The sequence below is a fragment of the Drosophila serrata genome, unplaced genomic scaffold (genome assembly GCF_035046125.1).
Source record: "Drosophila serrata isolate PLE 108 unplaced genomic scaffold, ASM3504612v1 contig_272, whole genome shotgun sequence".
NCBI classification, from domain to species: domain Eukaryota; kingdom Metazoa; phylum Arthropoda; class Insecta; order Diptera; family Drosophilidae; genus Drosophila; species Drosophila serrata.
In genome coordinates this window covers 717,787-741,075 of record NW_028257170.1, presented here as the reverse complement: position 1 = coordinate 741,075, position 23,289 = coordinate 717,787, and the positions used below count along the sequence as shown (strand labels likewise).

The window sequence follows — 23,289 nt, the reverse complement described above, 5'->3', positions numbered from 1 at the left end:
AAACTGGGTCAGGCAAGGACTGAAAGGACGCGAAACATTTAAAAACATAAAAGACATGCCAGAAATTGCATGCTTCTTTAACTCGCAACTTGACTTGATTCCTACGAGTATGGACTCAACTCATTCAAAACACTCAACTCACTCACTCGAACCAGAGAGAGAGAGAGAGTCTCAGAAAATCAGAGAGCGAGAGCTCGACTTGAGTACCATTCACTCGCTACTCAGAGAAGCAATATAGGCATTCAAGTTAGTCAGTGAGAGTTAGTCAGTTTATAGCCGCTCCAGCGAACGGACGCAGCGGGAAAACCCCTTAAAGAAAATCGGTGAAAATCGAAATCGAGCCCATATGACTTATATATAGCAAGCAGTGCGATTTGTTTACGTGTTTGTCGTGCGGCAATAGTTAGTGTTGTTTGTGCCAGTCGCCCAGACATATATATATATACAAAGAGATATATATATATATTCCAAAACCAAATATATAAATAAAACAAAATACACAAAAATCAAAATGATTAGCACCACGGATTATCCAACAAATGTGGAGACCACAACTCCAGCGGAGGAGCTCTATGCAGAGTTCATAGCCGCTCCGGCCAGCAGCATGAGTCCCGCGGCCATTGCCGAGCACCTGCAGCAAAACCAGATCACCTTCGAGATTCCCAGTCCCCATGATCTCCGTCACATTGATGCTTTGAACTCGTTCAATGCTCTGCTCCAGCGGATTGGCAATGCGGCGGTGAACTATGACCCAGCACCGCCCAGTGGCTGGTCACCGGATGGTAGCATTAGCACCGAACAGTTGTCCAAATCGGTGGTTTTGGATCTGGCTGACCTAAGGGATAGATCCGAGGATGCCACCGAATCTACATGGTTTAGTCAAATCTTTGGCGAGGCAGATATGCATGTGATCATCAATTATCTGTGGATTGGAGTGGTCACCTCACTGGTTGTCCTCTCCCTAGTCTTCATCCTCTTCAGCTGCTATTTCTACAGGAAGTTCCGCACTTGGAAGAAATGCAGTAAGTATCTCAAGTCCTGACATACATATCTGGCTTTTATGTTAGTCCTACATCCTATCCCCCCCACGAAACCTTAATCAAAAGCCTTATCTTTGGCCATTTATTCAGGCTGCTAAACAATATAAAATGCAGAAACAGAAACATTCTCCAGAGAGAGGAGGAATCCTGTCCTTTCTGAAAGGAGGACTCTGTGTATTCCATGGTCCCATAAATTTTTTGGCGCGCTTCGAAATTGTCAGGCAGAAAGCCAGCGAGAGGCAGCATCGTTCTGTTGTAATTTTAGATACACAAGTTTATTATGCCACAAAATATATGTGCCGCATATTTATAATATTAAATTGACTGGCCTTTGCCAGCAGCGGCATTGTGCCTGCCCCCTTTATGATAGCGATAATGTTTCGAAGTCGGAGACTATACAGAACCGACCCACACGACCCCCTTCTTCGCAGTTGTGTTGGAGGGAAAATGTCGAGTTTGAGCCCAAAAAATTTGTTGCTCAGCGTGAAAGGCGTGAAATTATGCGTTGATATTTATATGTTTCGTTTTTGTGGGACGCAGCGATAAAGAGTAATATAATATAATAATGATGGACCATATTACTCAGTCGAGTAGTTAAAGTCGAGTATAAACAAGCGAGGCAGATGTTTATAGGACATTTTAGAGGAAGTTTTAGTAAAGGCAGAAAATATTACTAAAAGTAAAACCCCCTACTATCTACCTTTAATCCCAAATCAATCAAACTTTTGACACCAAAACTGTTATCGCCCGAAAAGCCACCTAAAACCCGCAGATTATCAGCCAGCACTCAACCCCAATTTCCTGTAAATATAGACCCATGTAAATATATATCTTATCTGTCAGGAAAAATGCCCCTAAACCTGTTGCACCTATCAACAGTCCATAGAAACCAAAATAAATCATATGTTTAGGTACTTTACACTTAATTACCGAACCACAACAACGTAACCAAGCTAAAAGAAAAAAAACCTATATTCAGAAAACCAAACTAAATTGAAGGAAAGGAAAAAAAAAGAGAGGCAACAGACTTGAAGCAAAAGGGCTTTTGGCCAAAACAACCTACACGACTAACAAGTCTCCGACTCAAGTGTCAAACTTTTTGCAGACCAATTTAGCCAAATGATTTATTTAGGCCAGGCAAACTTGGGAACACACAGGACTCCTCTTCCACCTACACTCTCCCTCTCTCTGTATAGGGCATGGCATTAAAGCCTGGCCAACTCAACTGTCAAACTGTCAATTTTGTGCTAACGAGCCTTAAAAACTTTGCCCTGCGATTACGACACGCGACCAAAGGCTCGGGCCCAGATACTACCGTACACACTATATAGATATATATATATATATTTTCTGCCTAAAATATCAATTTGAGCGATATGTGTGCCTGCTTTCGGGCGTCCGTCCAATGCGTCTAATTAGTTTCGTTAGTGTCGTGTTCTGTGCTTTTTTTTTCCGGCCTCCACCCTTGCCTTGGTTTTATGTTACCTCCCGTACGGATCTGGCCTACATAGATAGGCCAAGTGCCTGGCGGGATAGGGCAGGGATAGACAGCCAGGATACTAGAGGAGGGAGTATATAGTACGTGTGTCATTTATAATTAAGCAACTGCCTACGACTACCCGAAGTCGTCTCGGCTTTTGTGCATTTAATGCCAACTACGTGGCCTCTCGCAGTGTTTACCTTATAAATACTTAACGAGGCCCAAAAACATCCAGCCAGATACAAGAGTGTTGTTTGCTGGCCCAGTTGCCAGTTGCCAGTTGCCAGTTACGTGTTACCTATTACCCAACGGCCTGGCCTGGCTTACACTTTATTTATTAAACCGTCACACACACACAGGACTTTTGGCTGGTTATCAATTAGTGCAGAGCGCCACAGAATTTATCAGTGAGTCTTCTCTAAATTAAAGTCCAAGGCAGCCTCTCTATCCAAATGTTTATCATGTTGTATAAGGGGGGGTCCCTGCATAATTCAGTTGCGTAAAAATGTAATTAAGCGTGGCATATTTGGCCAAGAGACCAGCAAAAAGTTCCTCTTGGCCAGAAGCCCTTTTCAATTTTTAATGGCTCTTTGCTGGCGCATAAAAACTAGAAGTTTGGCCAACTCTGCTTTTTCTACAGTGAAAATTATGTTAGTTTGTTCTCTATTCTTGTTTTTTGGCAAACACAAATTGAGTGCTGTAATTAACCAAATTGTTTTGTTGCCGGTCAGCGTTTAGTGGTTCCAAGGCAAAACTTTTAATGACAGTGCATCTTTTGCGGGTGGAAATTGAAAAGCACACACATTTAAACGAAAAAAATCAATATCCTCCGGCAGCTTAAATGCAATGATAATAATTTTTAAATATATAAAAAAGAAGCTCTCCTCAACCGAATAGTTGTGGCAGTTAAAAAATTAACAGACATTTATGGCAACAAGAAAATAAAGCAGCAGCAGCTCTTGGGTGTTTTTCCCCATTTTCCCCCACAGTTTCCATTCGAGAGTGCCGGCTTATTGCGATGAATTTAAATTGTTGCATACATTTGGGCGCAGCAACTGTGTGAAGGGGGAATCACACAAAAGCTGGTGGGGGAAAAAAGATGAGGAGGAAAGCAAAGTGCCAACGCAGCCGAAAAACAAAAGGAGCACGAATCGAGTGCTAATTTTTTTTTTTGTTCAACAACTTACACAGGAAGAAATTAGGGAATTTATAAAGATAATTAAACGGAAAGATTATAGGGGGGAAATATTTATAATAATTGTTAAAATAACATCTTTTAGGGAGTTGAAAAATCCTTAAAAATGTAATTTTTCACCTCTTTTATTGGGTAATTTCCCTAGTATTTATTTCCCCGTGCAGACAGCAGCTCTCCTGCCTCCTGCCTTTCAACTTTTCCCGCTTTCTTTGTGTCCATTTGCAATGCTCGAAATGGCTGAGACTGAGTGGCTGAAAATTTCACAGGGGCTCCTGTTTGTTCAACACTTGCATAAAATATGAAGCCTGCTGCCACGCCTCCTTCAACCAAAACCGTTGTCCAACGCCCTGTTTGCCGGCTGTCTATCAAACGGGCAGCGAGAAAAAGCGGAAACAAAAGTCAAAAAAAGAGAGAGGAACAGTCCTCGTATGAGTGTGTGTGTGTGGGGACTTTTGGCCAAAAACAGCAGAAAAAATATGTGTGTGTGCAGTTATAACAATAAATCAACAACTGCTGCCAGGCTGGCGGAACTGCTGACTGTTTCTCTGCTACCGCTGCGTTTTAATATTGTAATGCGCAAATTTTTCAACAGGCTTTTTACCTCCCCCAAACTGCGTTGTTCTACGCTTTAATTGAAAAAAATACATCGTTTTTATTTTCTTTTTTGTCCGAGAGAATTTATGAAAAATACACCTATTTTCGGGAGGGTTGAACAATTAAAAAAAATTGTCCAACATTCAAATTAAATCGTACAAAAAACGTATCAGACGTATATCCCCTATTTATTTATTGAATACAGTTTAATTTGCATTTAATAACAGGAGCAGAGCAGGCTTTTTGTGCCACCATTTGAGGCAAATTATTGCCGCATGCATTTTTAATCAAGGGCGTAACTCAAAAAGCTGCACAAATTAAATTCCCTCGATGATGGCCAGGGCTTAGAGACCGAAAATGCATGGAAATGTATAAATCTTAATTCAACTCAAGCTTAATTTGCAAAATGAAAATGAAACACACACACACACATGCAGAGCCCAGCTGTGGCATTATAAAAATTAAATGCCTTCTGTTGCATACTTTCCGGGTATGCCAACGAGCTTTTATTTCATTGCAGGATCTCTCTTTGTGTGCATGTGTGTGTGTATGAGTATTTTATTTCATTCCATTCCACTATGTGGAATTTGACCCGTTTTCGTGGCCAAAATTAAAATTTTTGAAATTATTAACATTTTTCACTGCAGGTTTCTTTTATAATGATGGTTATGACTATAGGAAGCTATTTTAGAAAAGTGGGCGTGTCAACGCCCCCCTCCGCCCACAGAAATAGAAAAAAAATCTAATATTTAAAGCAATTTTCAAGTTAGAGACCCCAATTTTGGAACACAGGATGAATTTCTTAATTTAAATGTGTCCTGTAAATTTGGTTCAGATCGGATAATAAATGTAGAAGTTATTTAAGAATAACATTATTTTTGGTTTTATTATTCTACATATTAATCATTAACTTCATCATTGTCATCAATTTCATTATTATTATAAAAAAAATATGTATTGTCGTCTTCCCTAACGTCGATATCAGTTTTAACGGTTAGGAAAACCTTATATTCTGCGGAGTTTGATTGTTCCACAATATATTTCCGGAGAAATTAAACCTCCCTTGCTTACGCCACACTACTAACAGTTCTGCATTTCTGACCAAGATGTTGCTTCCTAATAATTCAAATTACGCAAAAGACCGCAAAAAACGCACAATGAGCCTATATATTTTGAATTCAGAATTGACAAACCTACAACATGTATATGGACACTCGCTGATACAATTTGAACCTTTTTTTAAAACCCTTTGGAAAGTTCAACTTTATTTCCAAAAGTGACAAATGGACACCACTTGCTAAATGTACAAATTTTTAGAAAAATACGAACGCAACACGCAACATATTAATATCAATACATAGTAATAACCTGAAGAATTAATATTCAGTTTGAATTAGGTTATTTAATGATTTTTTGTCAGAGATATGCCAATTTGAAACTGCACCGCAAAGTCAACTTATAAGACAGCCCATGGTGTTCGCTTGCAACAGCTGACTTTAACAGCTGTTATTTTAACATTGAACTGTTAAGTTAACATTTTGGGTATGTAACATAGCAGTTTGATCAATTCATAACATGGTATCATTGAAAATACGCAAATTTGGATACTTGCGAAAAATGAGTTTTGGCCACGAAAACGGGTCAAATTCCACATAGTGCATTCTGGCAGGCCACGCGCGCACTTCCGGCATATTATTGCCTAGTTGTTATTGTCGTTGTGTGCGGCTGTCAGTCTGCTTCGAAGGAACTTTTGCCAGTCCTCCTCATCGCCGGCATTTCCGGTCAGCAGAAAACTTTCCGGGGGTTTTTTTTTGTTGTGCCTGTGCATTCTGGCATTTCGGAAAAGTTCAAGCGTTTGCGCCTTTACGGTAAATTGAATTTAATGCCAGGATTCTCCGCGCAACAAAAAAAAATAAAATGTCCTTTGACATGGACAAACAAAGTAATGACAGAGAGTCGAAACTTTGATGGCTGATTGGGTAGAGCCCCTCAGCTAGCTACACAGAAAGAAAATATGTGTTAGTTCATCATCAAACTCCATTAGCTTAGTATCCCTTTTCAAATTCCAAAACAAAAGAAACTTTCTGCCAATAAACTTCAACTAACTCCCTTTCTCCTCATCTCTGTTTATTGCAGATAAGGACATACGTGCCCAGATCCATGCAACCAGCGACTCGTACTCCTCGCACCTGGTCAGCTGTGATGCCAGTCGCCTGCTCCTGCACCAGCAGCATCCCCATCATCATCATCATCATCATCAGGGACAGCAGCAGAGGAGCGGTGAGGCAGGTTTCTACCAAATCGAATCGCCGCCATGCTACACAATTGCCACCGGATTGCCCAGCTACGATGAGGCACTGCATCATCAGCCCCGTCATTTTGCCTACGGCATGAAGTTTGTGTATCCCTCGCTGGCAGCCGTGCATCATCATCATCATCGCCAGCAATCCGCCTGCATTTCCAACTGGGAGAAGGACGAGCTGCAGCGGCGGCAAAAGTGCAAGCTGTCAGCGACAGTGGAGGAGGATAAAGCGGAATCCTCTGCATCTGCATCCTCATCTCCATTGCCACCATCGTGCCACTTGGCCGCAGCCATGCCTGCCATTTGCATTAACATCCCGGCAGATGGACACCAGCAGCAGCAGCAGCAGGAGGAGCAGGGTCAGGAGGTGGCAGTGGTGGTGAAGCCAGAGCAGGAGCAGAGCTTACAGCCGGCGGCGGCTGCTGACGATGATTGCGCCTCATTGGTTGTCGTTGTTGCCGCGTGATTGCCCGGCTGCAGGGCCAGCATGGGTTAAGTTTGGATTTTTTTTGGGGGGTGTGCGCCAAGAGGGGTCAAGGCCTGCTAGAGGGAGTAGCAGCCCAATTGCTTAGTCACTTGTAAATAGTTGCAAAGTCTGCTAAATCCCCTCTCCCGCAAATAACGAACCAAAACCCAATCAGTTTCGTTTTTAGTTAGTATCTGTTATATTATTGTATTACGCAAGACTGAGTATTATTTATTGTACTATATATATATATCTATAGAACCCAATTGTCTATCGATTAAGCCCTAATGCCTAAGTGAGAGTGGAAAAAAAATATATAAATACACCTCGAATGAAAATATTTGCAAATGAACTTACAAATTTTGTGTTTTTCTATCTTTTATAATTTCTTATTTTCAGTAATTTTTATTTGCCAAACGAAAGTTCCTTTTCTCCATTTCCATTTCAATTTCAATTTCAACTTCAAAAGGAACCCCCTCTCTGACCTGTCTGATCCCTTAGAAACTCTTACTTGGACGTAGCAAATATCAAAAACCATTTGGGGTTTCGGATTTGGTTTTGTTTTGAAATTATGTACGTGACTTGGATGCGGCCGGTTGAGATTAGGTCAGCAAAAGTGCACTGCAGCTGGGGAATTGTCCTGGGAACGTGCATTGCTGAAAGGATTTTTCAACATCCCTTTCAAGTGTTACTCGAAAGGAATTTGGCCAGAGAGAATTAATGAAAACTAAAGAGGTTTAAGGGGAAAATTAAAGCCATAAATCAGCATTAAATTTCAAGATAAAAATTGTACTTATGTTTAATAAGTTTTCGAATAATGTGATCCCTTAAAAGCAGAAAGATTAACCTCTTTTATGTTCTTCCTTATAAACCATTTAAATCACCTTTCAATATCAATAATTTTCCTTTACTTCCCCGCTTAAATTTCATCAAAGAAACCCAAAAACAACTAAAACAAAAAACCACAGTTTCTTAATGTTGCAGTTACTACAGATAAAATAGAAGCATTAACTAGAGTTAAACCTAAAAGCTAAAGCTCACTGATTAATAAATATTGTCTACTATGGAAAAACAGAGGAAGAAATGAAAACTAAATATGCAAAAAAACAAAAAAATTGAAAAAAAATATATACGAAAAAAGATATTAACAAACCAAAAAGAAAATGTGTCTCGGATATTTATTGGCCGGGCCTAAAGCGATGAACCTAATTGAGAACACTGAAAGACACGAGTTCAACTTTCGTGCGAGCATAAATAATTTCATGTCAATTTTGACACTTTTGCTGAAGCTTCTTTCTCTCTCCTGCCGCCGCCTCTTTAATGCCTGCAATTTGTATTCAAATGTACGATTTGTTGATGAGTCCGAGCGGCAAACTCCAACTCGGACTGGGACGAGGAGAGACCATCAAACATTCCATAACGCGACGGAGGAGCTGCAAACACCAAGCAGGGCCATAAATTATATTATCGTGCATCGTGTATCTGGTTCAGGTCGCAGTCATGAGTGACTGTGGCTCAAAGTCGGGGGCATTCAGGGGATTCCGAATGGGAATGGGAATGGTTAGGGGAATGCCAACGGGTCTGGAGAGTGGAGAGGCATAGGGAACCGAAGCGAACTGGGGACTCTGACATCAACACCAGCAGCCATGGAACTTTGTGGCTCCAGGTCTTGCTCTCTGGTCTGGGTGTGTGTCTGTTGTCGTTGTCGTGGTCGTGCTTTGCGTTCTTGCCATGATTTGCCGAAATGCACAAAAAACCCAAGGCAAGACCAAAAGAACTAGGTGGATTTGTAAATAAAACCGAAAATGGTATACTCTTATGGAGAGAAAGGTGGAGAAAGTTAAAGGATACTAAGCTTATTCCTCAATAAAAACATTGTTCAGGGAATCAAACTAGACCTAGACTTCATAATAGATTAGATTCCTCAACAAATATATGTTTTTGGAGATTATAATTTAGCCTAGAGTTTACAATATATTCTAGAAAATATAAAAATTCTAGAAAATATATTTTATGGTGAATAAAACTTAGCCTAAACTCAAAAAAATATTAGATTTCTCTAAAATTATACTTTATAGTGGATAAAACTTAATACAGACTTATAAATATATCAGATTTTTCTACAAAGTGAATAAAACTTAGCCTTGCCTTCAAAATAGATTTGATTCTTCTACAGTATAACATAATAGTGCATAAACCTTAATCCAGACTTCAAAATATAGTAAAATCCTCTACAAATATCTCTTACATTGAATAAAACTTATCCAAGACGTAAAAATACATAAGAATATATAATATATAATGACTTGCTTACTTAACTTAAGATGGTTTAGACTTATCTTAATAAATAACAGAAACAAACGTCTTAAAAGTACAGAAAATTCGATTCACCTTTTCAATTTTAACTAAAAACCCTTCCCCTCCAAGGTTAAGGAATCCCATAAAGTTCCTTTAACTTAGCTAAATTAATATCCTGAATTATTATCATAGCAATTTAAATAATCCCTTTGATTAAGTGAACTATACAGCCAAAAATCCCCAAGGTTAAGAAGGGTATGGACAGAGACCCATCATTGGGCAAAGGTAGGCGGAGTGCCTGCCTGGTAGATAAGCGATATGCGGTCGGCATTCGTACACGGAGTAAATGTGTGTTATATGCGATGTGTTACTACTGTACAGGTTGGAAGGTGGAGGTGTGTGTTGAAGCATCGAAGTACCACCGTACTGTAGCCTTAGAGTATGGTGCGTTTTTATGGTGACTGCACGTGTGTTGGCCGTAATTTGTTAAACGGTTTTTCTGATTTTTTGTTGTTGCTGTTGTTGATGTGTTCCCTCTGGCAGCAGAGTTCATTGAACAGGTTGTTTTTGGCCTGACTTTTCGGTCTTTTGTTTGCTCCATTTTGTGGGCGGGCCATAAATCTCAGAGACATTAATTTGTTTGTCACCTGTCGCAAATGCGGTTGAATAAGATGTGTGTTGGGCTCTTTAATGAGTGCAATTAAATGGTAAATGACGATTTATGGTTGGCCAAATAATTCATATATATACATTATCAGTATATATATATATATTATCAGCATATTTAAAACCACATTTTAATTGTCAACAAAAGTGTCATTCATTGCAAGTTTTTCGTAGTCTGGCACTCGTGTTTGAACGTAGATACTTGTAGTTAGTGGCTCAGCATGTGGATTTTTCCTTTTCTTTTCCTTTACTCGATGCTTTTTCGAATCCGATAGATTCCTTAGTTGCTCTTGGCTCAAGAGCTCCCAATCTGGCTGTGATTTTTCGGTGCCTTTAAATCCCTGCATTTCATCGTCCATTAAATTGGGTTTCCTGGCTGCCGTTGCATTTTCTGAATGCATTTCTTCTGAGTTTTCTTGTTTTTCCGGATAATGTCCGAATTTATTGGGCTTATCAGTCGGTTCGATCCATATAACTGTGGTAGGATCAACATTTGACGGGGCAGGATCCAGATTGGGTCTCCCAGCCAAAGTTCCGTTTTCTTGTTCCTCTGGATATTGTTCGGGCTTATCTATCATTTCGTCCCATTCAGCTCTGGCAGGATCAATATTTGATGGGGGATCTGACACAGGAAAAATGACAGATGGTTCGCCAAAGCCAACTTTCTTTTTTCCTTTGGCAATTCCATATTCAAATTCTGATCCATACCTTCTCTTCGGCGGTCTAAAGTCTTTTTTAGGCGTTTCCGGAACTTTATCCTTTGGCGGGGGAAATTTGCTGCCGTCAACTGGCGAAACCTTGTACAGGACGCCAGGACTCTTGAATCCTTCGACAGGCTTTCGAATTTGCGGAGCAGGTGGATCATCGGTGAAGCGACTTGCTTTAGTTCTTCCTTTGAAAACGGACCAATCCAAGGGAGTTGTGCTTGTGGTGTGCTTTCTCTGATTTCTTCTATCGTAGGCCCGACTTCCGCTGTCCTTTTTTCTTGTAATCTGACGATGCTGAGAGCTGTCCTCGTCCTGATCCTCGTTCGAAACAGGAGAACGATCCGGTTCTTCCGGCTCGCCATAGTCATCGGCTTTGCCGTCGTCCCAGGTTTGCTCAGTGAAAATAGCTATAAATCCGTGAGTGTATTAATCAGAAATATAGAAATATAATAAAATTTCTTACTTTCAATTGGCCAAGTCTCCAAGTTTTTGCCAAGCTGGTTTATCTTTTCATCGGGAGAATGCGAGGACGCTATCCAGCTATCTGGCGTTATGAATCTATGATGAATTTGCCAGTAAAATGTCAGCCAGAAAATGATGAGAAAGTCATGGAATAATATTAGAGATCCCAGGAAGAAATCGTTCAGTCGCATCTCAGCAAATCGATTCCCATGAATGGTTTGGGCATGGTATATTACAAACTAAAAATTTGCCTAATGCCGTAAAATTTATTAATAAATGTGGAAAATAAATACCAGCAAGATTGTTAGGGTTACGGCCAATTCCACCACCAGATATGTATACATCCTTGGGAACGATATGCACACCAAGAGCGTCAGTACAAAGACGGCGATAATTAGGAAAATGAATGCTATTATAAAGAGCACTGCAATGTCCAGGGTTAGATCCACCTGTACATCAAAAACAAATGTGTGATAAGTTCATCGAAAACTTATATATTTTCATTACCCTTCGCGGCAGTATTATTCCAATTAGCAGGAATATAAATATCAAAGCTGCAGCCACCACAAAAAAGACAAGTACGTCCGCCCACCAACTGAGCACTACCAGAATGAACGTTGCAATAATCTGAAATTCCACCTGAAATAGTTGAAATCTATAATATAATGTGTCTATAAATATATATACTTAAATATCCTTAGCTTCACTTACAATAAGCAGCGATATGATAAAATTTAGAAACTGCATAAATCGCAGCCCATCAGCAAATATAAATATAGCTAAAAGCAGGATGGCCAGGGCAAAGGCTATCAAGGATATGTACCAGTATTTCCTGAAAGCCGATCGTGCATCTTCTCTGCAATGAGGAAATGAAAAATGAATGTGAGACCCCAAAGGGTGTGTGGTAAACTTACATAAGGCAGACAACCATCCATTGGATTAGGGCCAGAACCAGCCAAAGGATCAGCAGTCCATAAACCTTTGCTGAAAAGGCTGTCCGCGCCCTTCGATACGCGCGGAAGTCGTCCGGGGCGTACATCGTTATCCATGGGCCCGAGATATGTCATGTGTGGTTTTGCCGCGTGTCCTTGTCAGCGATCCTTTATAGCCACAGAAAAGGCATCTCAAAAATTCGCCGGGTTGTGTAAATTGAAATAAAATTGTAATTGCCATCTCCCAGCTAACTTGATTGAAGCCTGTAAATACAAATTATTATATAGAATGTATAAATACAATTAAATCATTTTACATTTACTTGTTGCACCTCTTGGCTCCTCATCAATCGGAAGGCTTCTTGTCGTAGTCATCGAAATCCAAGTTATAATCAGAACCCGCATCGATATCTGCAATAAGAAGCTCTGTATTACCCGAAAGTCCTTGTAATTAATTGCAAATTAATATTACCATCTAATGGAGCTATATTGGGTTGTGTTTGTGGATTCCTCATTGTCGACCCTGGTATACTCGTCGATAACCAGAAAAAGTCCTTTGATGTGAAAAATGAATAGTTAATTTGCCAATAAAATGTCATGGCATATATGGCGAGAAATTCATGGTACAGCAGCAAGGCGGCCAGCAGATAGTCATCGGTACTCATTTGTATAAATCGATCTCCTCTGATCGTTTGCGCATGGAGCATTACTAGCTACAGGTTTGCCTATAAAAATACAAGCTTCTAAACATATTAAAATCTTACCAACAACATCACCAAGTGAAGAATAATCTCAAAGACCATAAAGGCATAAGGCTCTGGATGCACATTATACAAATGAATCATTAGTGCGTACATCGAGGCGGCAACCAGAATATAGCATGTGATGAAAATTGGTGCAATACTCTGAGTCATATCCATCTTAAAAAGGTCAAAGATTAGTAAGATATTCAATTAACATTAAGTACTTAGTTATCCCACCGAAAAGGAGAGATTACAACCAATAACCAGGGCCACGATCATGGAGAGCACGCAGATAACGAAATAAACCAGCACTTCCGGCAACCAACTTGTTATAACCAGGATAAACATCGCGATCACATATAGCTCAACCTTGGGTATTTTTGGGCAAAGTAATAGTTCAAAAAATTTTATAAAAACCTACATCAACTTACTATAACTACAGCCATTACCCATTTAAAAATAATGTGACTGCGAATATACCCAACTAATATAAATACGCAGAAAAGTGCAACTGCCAGGCAAAATGTGATTGGGCACCAAATGGAAAACTCTTGGAATTTCTGACGAGTTTCCAACCTATGAGACGGAGTCGTTATAATGTGTATCTTACGGATCGTAATAACTAAGTACCCACATTATCGAGACCACACCCCATTGGAGGAAGGAAATTGCCAAAATTAACGTCAATACAAGGTAAGTGCGACGGGTGAACTTTACCCTTGTCCGGTCTCTTCTACGGACATCCATGTCTTGGATTGGTACTTGAAAGGTCCCAAAATAACACCAGTTACTTTCGCAAATTCAAACATATGTAAATTTTTGAGTAACAGCACTAAGGCTGCTGCCACTTGTTAAATTTAGAAGTCAGTTTATTAATTAGAAAGAATAAAAAATATAAATAAAAGAATTCAGTAGGAGGACCTTTGGATACGGTTTACTTTGGCCTTCTCCCCTCTTTGGACCCCATTCACACACAGCTGTGACCTGGCCCCGATACAAATAAATGTACTGTACTGTAGCTACAGTAAACACACGGCGGGGCAACCAAGCAGCTAACGCGTAAAATCAACAGAAATTAACATGGCGCAAACAGGGCGAGCACGAAGCCAAGGTTGAGAAATTTTGTGACCGTCTCAATGCAGCAAACAAATTTGCACTTGTTAGTCGGGCTATAGTTTGATACCCTGTATTTTTGGGGTGCTTATTGGAATAGTTTTTAAATAAATATATTTATATACATAGTAATATTTAGATACCTTGTAAAGACATAGAGATATAAGCCTTATTTTTAACAACTAGGTAACTATATTTTACTACTTAACGATTTTCTTTAATTCTATGATATTCTAGGTAATATATGACATAACTTTAAGTTATTATATATATTCTATATTAATTTTTGTATAGTCTTTAGATATATATTTAATATTTCCTTCAAAGACCACCCAAAAGTAAGCAATGATTGGTGAAGGTTAAGTTTTTTAAACAGTTAATTAACCCTATTAACCCTATTAACCCTTAAATGACTTTAGTGACTTAAAACCCAGGTATTCAATGGTCTAAACTATAACCAAACTAGTGAAAATGGCGCAGAATATGCCAGAGAGTGACTGTCAGCGAGGCAAGTGTTAAAAACGCCAGATAAATAATGTTTGAGCAGACAACACAGCCACAATGGCAAACAGACTCACTAATGAGCTGACTGCTGCTGCTGCTGCAAAGTCCATTTTTGAGCAAAAGGAGGCAACGTCAACTATGTGCGTCACTGGCAAAGGTAACAACAATTTGCATACAACACAAAAACAAAAATAAAACCCCAGCACGACCACGGTGCGTATGAGCAACGGCGAATAAAAATCATTTAGCGACACATTTGGCATATCAAAACGTCCGTAATGGCGTGTGGCATTCACAATCAGCTTATGAAGTACCCCGAAAAATAAAGGAGAAGTGTCTTGAGAAGAAGCTTCACTAGCAGCTGACTGGCATGCAAAATTAATTACGGCCAGAAATTTATTTACGACAACGACTTTGCCGACGACGCGGAGAGGTTCCCTCCACGCGCTGCGGCAGCCATAAAAGTTTTACGCTTTTAGCCGAATTTAGGAGCCAGAAAACGGAGACCCAGCTAACCAGGAACACGATGGCCAGAAACCAGAACCAAGAACCGAGAGAACCGAGAACCCCAAACCTGGAACAAGACTGCAGCTTAGATACATTCTCCTTTGGCAACGCCATAAAATCCAGGCGCTGATGACATTTCACCAGCTGCATTGCAGTGAATGTGGGATGTGGATGCGGATGCGGACGACGACTAGGATGTGGATGTGGATGTGTCACCACTGCGGTGGTTCGCCCAGCTACTGCAGCTACTGCGGATTTTATGAGCCCTTTGCAACACTGCCAGAACGGGGGGAAATCACCCCCCCCCCCAAACCAGACCCGGAAAATCACACCGCTTAAGTGCGCGTAATGAAATTTTAAGCAGCATTCGGTTCTGTTTATGATTTCAGTTGTAAAACGAATGCATTTGCCAGAGTCTCTAATTCAATTTGGTTTTGTCCACAAGCCCCAGCTTAAATATTAACAAAAAGTTGCTTAATTTATAGAGCTTACTATGACATTTTGATAAATAAAAAGGGAACTAAGGTATTTAAAAAGAAAACAAAAAGGGAAGCTAAGAAGCTTGTGTTAATAAAGTTTTGCGTCGAGTCTAAATCATAATAATAATTAGAAATCGAGAGATTAGGGTTGTTAATAAGTATTGGAGTTCATTTAATATAAATAATAAATTGTTTTGTACTTACCGATTTTTTTTTTTGCATTTCTTTCTTCTTCGTCGTTTTTTTCTTTTTTAACTGCATTACACTCTGGAACCTAATTTTCTTACCTTCCTTTCCCTTTGATATTTAAGGGTATTTTTTTCTCAAAGAATTAAAAACAATCAATGTAATAATTAGTCAAAAAACAAAAAATAGATATTTGCCTACGCGTTATTAACAATAAATAGAGAGGAGTGGATAAAATTGTAAAATAACTATAACGAACAACAAAACCAATAAACCCTGGCATATTTCATTGACTTTGCTTAGTTTAAAATTTTAAAATTATTATATTTATAATAGGTTAATATAAGTTTATGAGTAATAGGAAATAGAAATACAATCAATATAAAAAATAAATTAGTCGTTCACTCACCAAATTTCATTTCTTTCTTCTTCTTCGTTTTTTCTAGTTGAATTGGTAATTATTTTATTTGCAATTGTGTCCCTTTACGAGATTTTTTTTTATTTCCATCCTTTCCTTTTTATTTCACACACCATTTAAAATTAATATATTTATTACTTAAACACACACACAAAAAAAAAAAAAAATAAAAATAAAAATAAAAATAAACACTTAAACACTTAAAAAAAAAAGAAAACAAAAAGACAAGGAAAGGAATGGAAAGAACTTTCAAATTACACACGCGAACACTACACTAATAATCTCTGATATACTTAATCAGCACTGCACTTTTATTTACATATTCACTAGGTTTATGCGCGCACTTTAAAAGCTTCGAATCTACACTCATTTCTTAAAGAACTGTTAATTCAAAACATTCCGCAATAAAGCGAGCTTTTTGCATTTCCATTTTCGATCGGTTACATGCCATGCACTCGTACACAAAAAATGAGTGGACTCAACACATCCACACATACATGCATAATAGCGGGGGCTGCTGCGCTGCTGGCGCAGGTGTCTCAATGTTTTTAATGCTGTTTTTGTGACTTTAATTTAATATGTTCACTAGCTAACTGCTTTAAAAATGTCTTATTGTTGATAACGTACATCCATAAGTAGTTATTTAATAAGTTTACTTCGTCATTTGCACAATTTAAGACTTTTCATTATTTCGTTTCCCGCTTTGTCACCTCCAATTGGAGGAAAAACTAGCGCTCACTTCACATTTCCTTAAATTCACTTCACTTTCACTTGTTTAATGTTTAATTAAGTGTCCCCGCACATAATTTAGTTAGTTTAACTAATTCCATCGGTTAGTAGGTGTTATTAAACATTTTTTTCGGCTTAAAACGTAGTTTAGCAGCAGCACACCAAATTTTTTCACTTGCTAATGGCGATCTTCTTCTTCTTCTGCTCTTGCTCTTCGCTCCCTCTTCTTTGCACTCGCTCTCCCGCTCCAGAATTTGCCTCTTTGCCATTTCAAACGGTTGCCAATTGAAGAGCGGTGTGAAGGAGGACAATAACAAAGTCGCAAAAGTGTGAAATTTGGTTGTGCTGCTGCTGAAAAATGTTTATTGTCCGATAAAAAGGTGTGTTAATATCTACAAACTAATTAAATCAACATAACTAAGTGCTTTTTAGTTGGGAACACTCAATTAAGCATAAATAACATATAGTTTGCAATATAAAACTAAATATGCATACGTGCCTCTTTGGAGTTGTGACGTCAAAAATGGAATTGAGAAAGTGCCGAAGTGAACGGGTGGTCTCGCCAAAAAACTTAATTAACACCAACGTTTTTAAAAAAGAACTAGTTCAAAGGAACTAGCTAATTTGTTGTACAACTGCAATAAAAACATATTTGACACTCCCGCGGACAATGTTCGGCAGCAGCAGTGACAAAATGTAAATAGTATTTACTAAATACCGATTGAGAGTGTGGGCTGACTCTCAGAGCTGACGATGAGAGCGAGGTGAAAGAGTGGAGAGGAAGAAATCACAATTGCAAGTGGAAAATTTTGGCGTGCGGCTGCTAAAATATGTTCTCGTCCGAAAAAACGTTTAATAACACCTACCAAATGGATTAATCACATAAACTAACTGCAATAAGTGCTATGACGATTAATTAAACATTAAACAAGTGAAATACTAACGAATTTGTGGAAATCTGAAGTGAGCGCTATTTTTCCCTCCAATTGGTGGCGTTAAAGCGGGAAAAGGAATAAGAACAAATGATAATATGGGCAAATGCCGAAGTGAAATTAATAACTAACTACATCTGAATGTACGTTATCAACAATAAGACATTTTTAAAGCAGTTAGCTAGTGAACATATTAAATTGAAGCCACAAAATCAGCATTAAAAACATTGAGACACCTGCGCCAGCAGCGCAGCAGCGCAGCAGCCCCCGCTATTATGCATGTATGTATGTGTGGATGTGTTCAGTCCACGCATTTTTTGTGTACGAGTGCATGGCATGTAACCGCTCGAAAAGAGAAAATATGCAAAACGCTCGCTTTCTAGCGGTGTGTTTTGAATTAACAGTTATTAAAGGATCGAGAAGTATTTAAAGTGCGCGCAAAAACCTAGTAATTACATATATAAAAATGCAGTGCTGATTAAGTATATCAGAGATTATTAGTGTAGTGTTCGCGTGTGTAATATAAGAATTCTTTCCATTCCTTTCCATTTCTTTTTGTTTTCTTTTTTTTTAAGTGTTTAAGTGTTTAATTTTTTGTTTTTTTTTATGTGCTTAAGTAATAAATATATTAATTTTGAGTTGTGTGTGTGTAATAAAAAGAGAAAGGATGGAAAGACAAACAAATCTCGTAAATGGACACAAATTCAAATAAAATATAATATCCAATTCAACTAGAAAAAGACGAAGAAGAAGAAAGAAATGAAATTTGGTGAGTGAACGACTAATTTATTTTTTATATTGATTGCATTTCGATTTCCTATTTCTTATACTCTTATATTAACCTCTGAAAAAAATCAAAACAAAAATGTAATGTAAATATAGGTGCTTTGAAGTACGTGAATAAACTAGGCCAATATAAAAGTGCATTGCTAATGAAGTATTCCAGAGAAAATTGGTACTGTTGTCCGTTTTTGTAATTTTACAGTTCTTTCCGTTCCGTTCATTGATTTTTTTTTTTTAACAAGGAAGTAAATATCTATTTTTTTCTACATTGATTCTTTATAATTTTGTGATTAAAAAATACTTTTAAATATCAAAGGCAAAGAAAGGTAAGACAATGTTTCCAGTGTGTAATTGAATTCCCAGTTCAATAAGAAAAAGACAACGACGAAGAAAAAAAAAAGGAAAATAAGAAACTCGGTAAGTACAACATAAATTTAATTATGTATTTTTTGGCTTACGGGATTTGTCGTTTTTCATAGTTTTTCACAGAAAATTAAGCAGATTCAATGAGTTGGGGGTCTTTTATATTTTTTTTTAATTCACAATTGATAAATTTAAACAAATTATTGGACAATTATTCCTGAATTGATATCAACTTAGCAGGACATCAAAATAATACGGAAAAAAGATTGAATATTGTTTTTATTTGACCAATAAATAAAGGCAATTTGTGCAATTAAAAGTTTGATTTATTAAAATTTCTCTGCTAACTTGGTAGATATATATATATATATATTGATATATATATTTTTATTTTTCATCTGTTTCTGTTTTTTCCTCTTCTGGCTTATCCTCTCGGAGATAAGCCACACCTAAACCAACATTATGCGAGTGCCATGGAAACCCCTTTCGATTTCGAAGATTAGCCGCAAGCTATGTTATATATGTACCTATTGTTCCTATCAAACTGGGTCGTTGTCAGATTATTCCAGCCGTAAAGCTCTTATAGTCGTAGTTCTGGTAAACTAAATACGATTAAGCGAACTGAAAAGTGACGCTAACTTAGGTCAGGGTTTGGTTTACATAGCGATAAGTAAGAGAACCTATCCGCGATGACAGTGAGTACCGAACAAAGAGCATTCCGGCTAAAACTGACTGTTTGACTAAGCCAAATGCAAATAGCCAGCAGACGCTCATTAGCAGCAGCAGCAGCACACGCCGCAGATAAGGACCACACCGAGACCGAGGTCGAGTCCAAGTCGGCGGTCGAATCCGGTCCAGGTCCGGAGATAACTTCTGCCGGAGAATGGAGAATGGAGACTGGGGGAATGCTGAAGATAAACTGCCGCTGGCCGAGTTCAAAGAGCCGGCGAGTCATGTGTCGTCACATCATCAAACAAAGTGAGCAGCAAATTAGAGGGACGACTGCGAATGCCGCAGGAAGAGTGTCGCTGGGGGGCAGGGGAAAGGAGTTTTCCATTTTCCACTTGCGTCATCGAAATTTGTAGCAGCTTATCATCTGGCTGATAAAACGATGAGCTCCGGAAAATTCTTCTACAACGGTGGCTTTTCTCCTATGTGAGTCACATTTGCCGCACATTTGAACGTGACCCGGCACTTTAGTGACAGTCTCTCGAGAAATCGGTGTATATATATATATAGAATGTCTTTGGCCTGGTCCATTGCCTTTATCAATTTTACGACTTCCTCTTGGCCAGATAAATATTGGAATGGAACGAAGACCACCGGCTAGCCGCTGCAATTAGTTTTATTTTCCAATTCTCCTGCTTGTGGCTCGCTTTAGTATCTTTATCTTGGCTAATTGATATTTATGGCCCGAACACGTTCTTCCACTTCGTCTCCTCTGTCTCTCTCTTTCAGGTGAAAATGTGAAAATGCTCAACTCCCATTCTTATTGGCATCGGGAAATTATGGTAGGGTTATACTTTATTGGGGAATGATTCTAGGTAAGCGCGGTGAGTCAGACATTAAGTTGAGAGATCTGTGGGGTCAACGGTGGAGTCACGTTTTGGTTTTAAACAGAAACAAGATTAGAGTCATAAACTGGCGAGGACTTGACGATGGACTGCCTGGGAAATTGGTTTGGACCATGTTGTCTTGGGGGGAAAAGGTGAGCTCTCAGCTTTGAGTCATCAATCACACACTCTTCTGAATACCCTGGAAATATAGGTATAGAAGTCCTAAGCATTTACAGGAAACCCAAAGGATACGATACTCCATTGCGCCAGCTGTCCCTCGAACGAAGTTATTGACTATCATATTTCCCTCAGCCATATTTATCCTTAAAACAACCATGAGGAAGCACTTTTTTTTTCCAATAAACACTTCACAGGCTTCCCCAACAAGAAAATATGTATCGAAAATTAACAATACTTGTAGCCCTTGATTTATGAATGAGTTCCTCTAGTTGTTTGTCTTTTTTTATGGCAGGATATTCTTTTTAGAGCATGACGTTCGAGTTTCGTCATGTTCTATTTGGGGGTAGGCAGGATATTATGAATGCATTTAGAGTGACTACTTAAAAGTAAATAAATAATGCAGGAAATTGCTGCTGTGTTTATTCAGGAAACAGCCTTGAATAGAGGAGGGCATGAGTTGAGGAATTAGCAGTGATAGTTGTGAATTTAAGGGTATTACTCAGGATGGAGGACATAGGGATTTTCTTCTATTATAAACATTATTTTCTACAATCATTTATTTACGTTTTGAGCTATGTTACAATTAATATTAATAGCTTTTCTGGGATTTTTAATAATATTTATGGTGATAATTTCAGAATTTTCTTCAAGTCTTTAAAAATTATTACTGCCCTACGAATATATCTACGGTTTCTCTACATAAATAAATAATTCAAATATAAATGTTGAAAGCTAATCATTGTCACAAGACCAAAGCCCTTGAAAATTTCCATATATCGGCTGCTAGCAGCAGGACCGGCAGCCAAACTCAACTTGACTTTGAGTTCATTCCTAATTTATGACACTTTCAATTAGGAACTCCTTCCCATTTAAAGGGCTAACAGCAGGTCGGATTCTAGGGAAACCTCAATGCACAGTGTGTGTGCGTTCATGGAAGTTCTTGGAATAAATTGAAAACCATAATTATGCTCACGCTTGTGGCCCTTCGTCTGGGAGCGTCTGTCAATTGCAAAAACAAACAGAAGATGGCAAAAAGAGCAGGCATGGACAAAAGGCCAAGGCTGCAGAGGCTGCTCCTTCGTATCTGTTAGATAAATACTTGGACCGAGATGCTGGAAGATGGATTGACAATAACGAGGCAAACCCTACCTGCAGCGCCTCACAAGTGTCCTTTGTCCTTGGCGTACGAAAACTGACATTGTCAATGTCGCATGTCTGGTGCTGACAAATCGCCAGGAAGAAGGGATTTATGAATAGGCTCAAGACAGGGGGAAGCAGGACGAGGTTCTTGGCCCTGATCGCTTCATTATTGGGCAGAACATGTCAATTTAGGCCCACAGAAGACACAGAAAACTTCCTTGAACTGCGTTCCAGCTGCGACTTTGTGCCATTCATAAATTGCCACACAGATCTATCAAAATCCTCCTCCCTGGAAGTTGATTAGACTGTCAGATAAATCAATTTGTCGCCGGGCATTAAAAATATTTTTATTATTGCAGAAAAGTCCGGCTTAGGCGGCAAAATTTTATGCCATAATTTAGATTGATGGCCTCGAAAGATGGCTAAGGGAAAACGGGAAAGTGTCTTGCGGATAATTGCGGAGAGGTAAAAGTAGTATTCCAAATCCAAGGAAGGCCTTTACGCTAATTTTATGACTAGTTCGTGACGGGAAACTATGGCTTGGAGGTGGAGCATGTAGAAAGGACATACTCACCTGTTACCTGTTACCTGCTAGCTGCTCCTGGCTCCTGTCTTCATCTAAAATTCAGAACTCACAGCTCGCGACCGCCACGCGTTCCACTTGAAAAAATGTGCTCGCTGCCGGCGCTGGCAAATAAAATAAAAATTTTTACGTGCCCACGCGTTCTCAGTCAACAGTTTTTCCCCAACAACAACAACAACAACAGCAATACCTGGCTCTCGGTGGCTAAAGGAAAATCCGTTTGCACGTTGTTTTTCCAGAAAATTAGTTTAAAAGCATCATAAAATAATTTTCGTGCGGCGTTGGGAAATTTTCGCGTTTCGCGTTTCCCAGTTCTCGTTTTTATTGTTTGCCATTGACTCCCTTTCAACTTTGGCCATTTCGGTTCGTTTTTTTGGTCCATTCTCGCATCCATTTCGTGCCCAGGTGGGCAAAAGGTAAATGGATTTGGAGCGCTTAGATAGCCCATCATCATCATCATCGTCATCGTCATCGTCATCGCTGCTTTGGATGGTCCGCGGTCATAAAAGAACCAAAATGCACACGGCCAAATTAGATTTATGTCTTTTTTTTCGGAGATTTTCCTGTGGAGCAGTTAAATTTGAAAATGGTCTATGCCCTTTTGCACTTTTATGGTCACTCATTGGGTCAGCAGTAAGGTCGTAATTAGAGATACAATTTATGTTGAGATTCAAAGGGCAAATTGAAAACGAATTAGGGAACAGGTGCCAGACCAAAAAGGAAACCTATAATAAATTAAACAAATCGGTTTTAATCCCTTTTTGTTAAAGAAAACAAACAGATTTGTGTGTTGTCGCTAGAAACTTAATTGGTAAAAAATACAATAGGTGCTCAAAGGGAAAATAAGCTAGTGTTTATTGGAAAATATCACTATTATTAGGCTAAATAACAATTTTTAAATCCACATATAAATAATAAATTAAATTTATAT

At 38.8% G+C, this 23,289-nt stretch overlaps 4 protein-coding genes across 10 annotated transcripts in view; 2 read left to right on the top strand and 2 right to left on the bottom strand.

The window, feature by feature from the left end:
- Positions 1-240: 240 nt before the first annotated feature.
- comm (commissureless) lies at positions 241-8,241 on the top strand. The gene is made up of 2 exons (XM_020947561.2): positions 241-1,022; positions 6,446-8,241. Exons 1-2 carry the CDS (start codon positions 512-514, stop codon positions 7,075-7,077), a joined length of 1,143 nt encoding a protein of 380 aa, XP_020803220.1. The 5' UTR covers positions 241-511; the 3' UTR covers positions 7,078-8,241.
- A 1,848-nt stretch (positions 8,242-10,089) lies between these two features.
- LOC110179973 (uncharacterized) lies at positions 10,090-12,393 on the bottom strand. 2 transcript variants are annotated; one of them, XM_020947555.2, is made up of 6 exons: positions 12,125-12,393; positions 11,922-12,066; positions 11,718-11,849; positions 11,504-11,659; positions 11,212-11,449; positions 10,090-11,155 (listed from the first exon to the last, which is right to left on the bottom strand). In XM_020947555.2, the coding sequence occupies exons 1-6, from the start codon at positions 12,247-12,249 to the stop codon at positions 10,173-10,175; spliced, it is 1,779 nt and encodes a 592-aa protein (XP_020803214.2). In that variant the 5' UTR covers positions 12,250-12,393; the 3' UTR covers positions 10,090-10,172. The 2 variants fall into 2 exon arrangements, with proteins under 2 accessions (XP_020803214.2, XP_086689973.1); XM_086833847.1 differs by lacking the exon at positions 12,125-12,393 and having other exon boundaries at positions 11,718-11,865; positions 11,922-12,060.
- LOC110179974 (uncharacterized) lies at positions 12,266-13,747 on the bottom strand. 5 transcript variants are annotated; one of them, XM_020947556.2, is made up of 7 exons: positions 13,520-13,747; positions 13,317-13,461; positions 13,123-13,254; positions 12,907-13,062; positions 12,615-12,855; positions 12,466-12,553; positions 12,266-12,406 (listed from the first exon to the last, which is right to left on the bottom strand). In XM_020947556.2, exons 1-6 carry the CDS (start codon positions 13,630-13,632, stop codon positions 12,489-12,491), a joined length of 852 nt encoding a protein of 283 aa, XP_020803215.1. In that variant the 5' UTR covers positions 13,633-13,747; the 3' UTR covers positions 12,266-12,406; positions 12,466-12,488. The 5 variants fall into 5 exon arrangements, with proteins under 5 accessions (XP_020803215.1, XP_020803217.1, XP_086689978.1 ...); XM_020947558.2 differs by having other exon boundaries at positions 13,335-13,461; XM_086833852.1 differs by having other exon boundaries at positions 13,317-13,507; positions 13,603-13,747.
- The window catches only part of LOC110179972 (glycoprotein-N-acetylgalactosamine 3-beta-galactosyltransferase 1), a 34,319-nt gene continuing 24,506 nt past the window's right edge, over positions 13,477-23,289 (top strand). The window contains exon 1 of one of the 2 annotated variants that reach the window (XM_086833849.1): positions 13,477-13,578. The gene's annotated coding sequence lies outside the window, so the exon portion shown is untranslated. The remainder of the gene's footprint in view (positions 13,579-23,289) is intronic. The other variant, XM_086833851.1, reaches the window with a different exon arrangement.

Bases quoted from the DNA above. Each gene is read 5' to 3' on its own strand.
- LOC110179973 (XM_020947555.2), bottom strand. From the start codon at position 12,249: ATGTACGCCCCGGACGACTTCCGCGCGTATCGAAGGGCGCGGACAGCC. The intron at 11,660-11,717 runs GTAATGAAAATA...TTTGATGTACAG, and splicing joins GAATAATACTGCCGCGAAGG to GTGGATCTAACCCTGGACAT. The intron at 11,156-11,211 runs GTAAGAAATTTT...ACGGATTTATAG, and splicing joins GGAGACTTGGCCAATTGAAA to CTATTTTCACTGAGCAAACC.
- comm (XM_020947561.2), top strand. From the start codon at position 512: ATGATTAGCACCACGGATTATCCAACAAATGTGGAGACCACAACTCCA. The intron at 1,023-6,445 runs GTAAGTATCTCA...TGTTTATTGCAG, and splicing joins CCGCACTTGGAAGAAATGCA to ATAAGGACATACGTGCCCAG.
- LOC110179974 (XM_020947556.2), bottom strand. From the start codon at position 13,632: ATGGATGTCCGTAGAAGAGACCGGACAAGGGTAAAGTTCACCCGTCGC. The intron at 13,462-13,519 runs GTGGGTACTTAG...TCCGTCTCATAG, and splicing joins TGGGGTGTGGTCTCGATAAT to GTTGGAAACTCGTCAGAAAT. The intron at 12,554-12,614 runs GTAATATTAATT...TTCTTATTGCAG, and splicing joins CAATATAGCTCCATTAGATG to ATATCGATGCGGGTTCTGAT.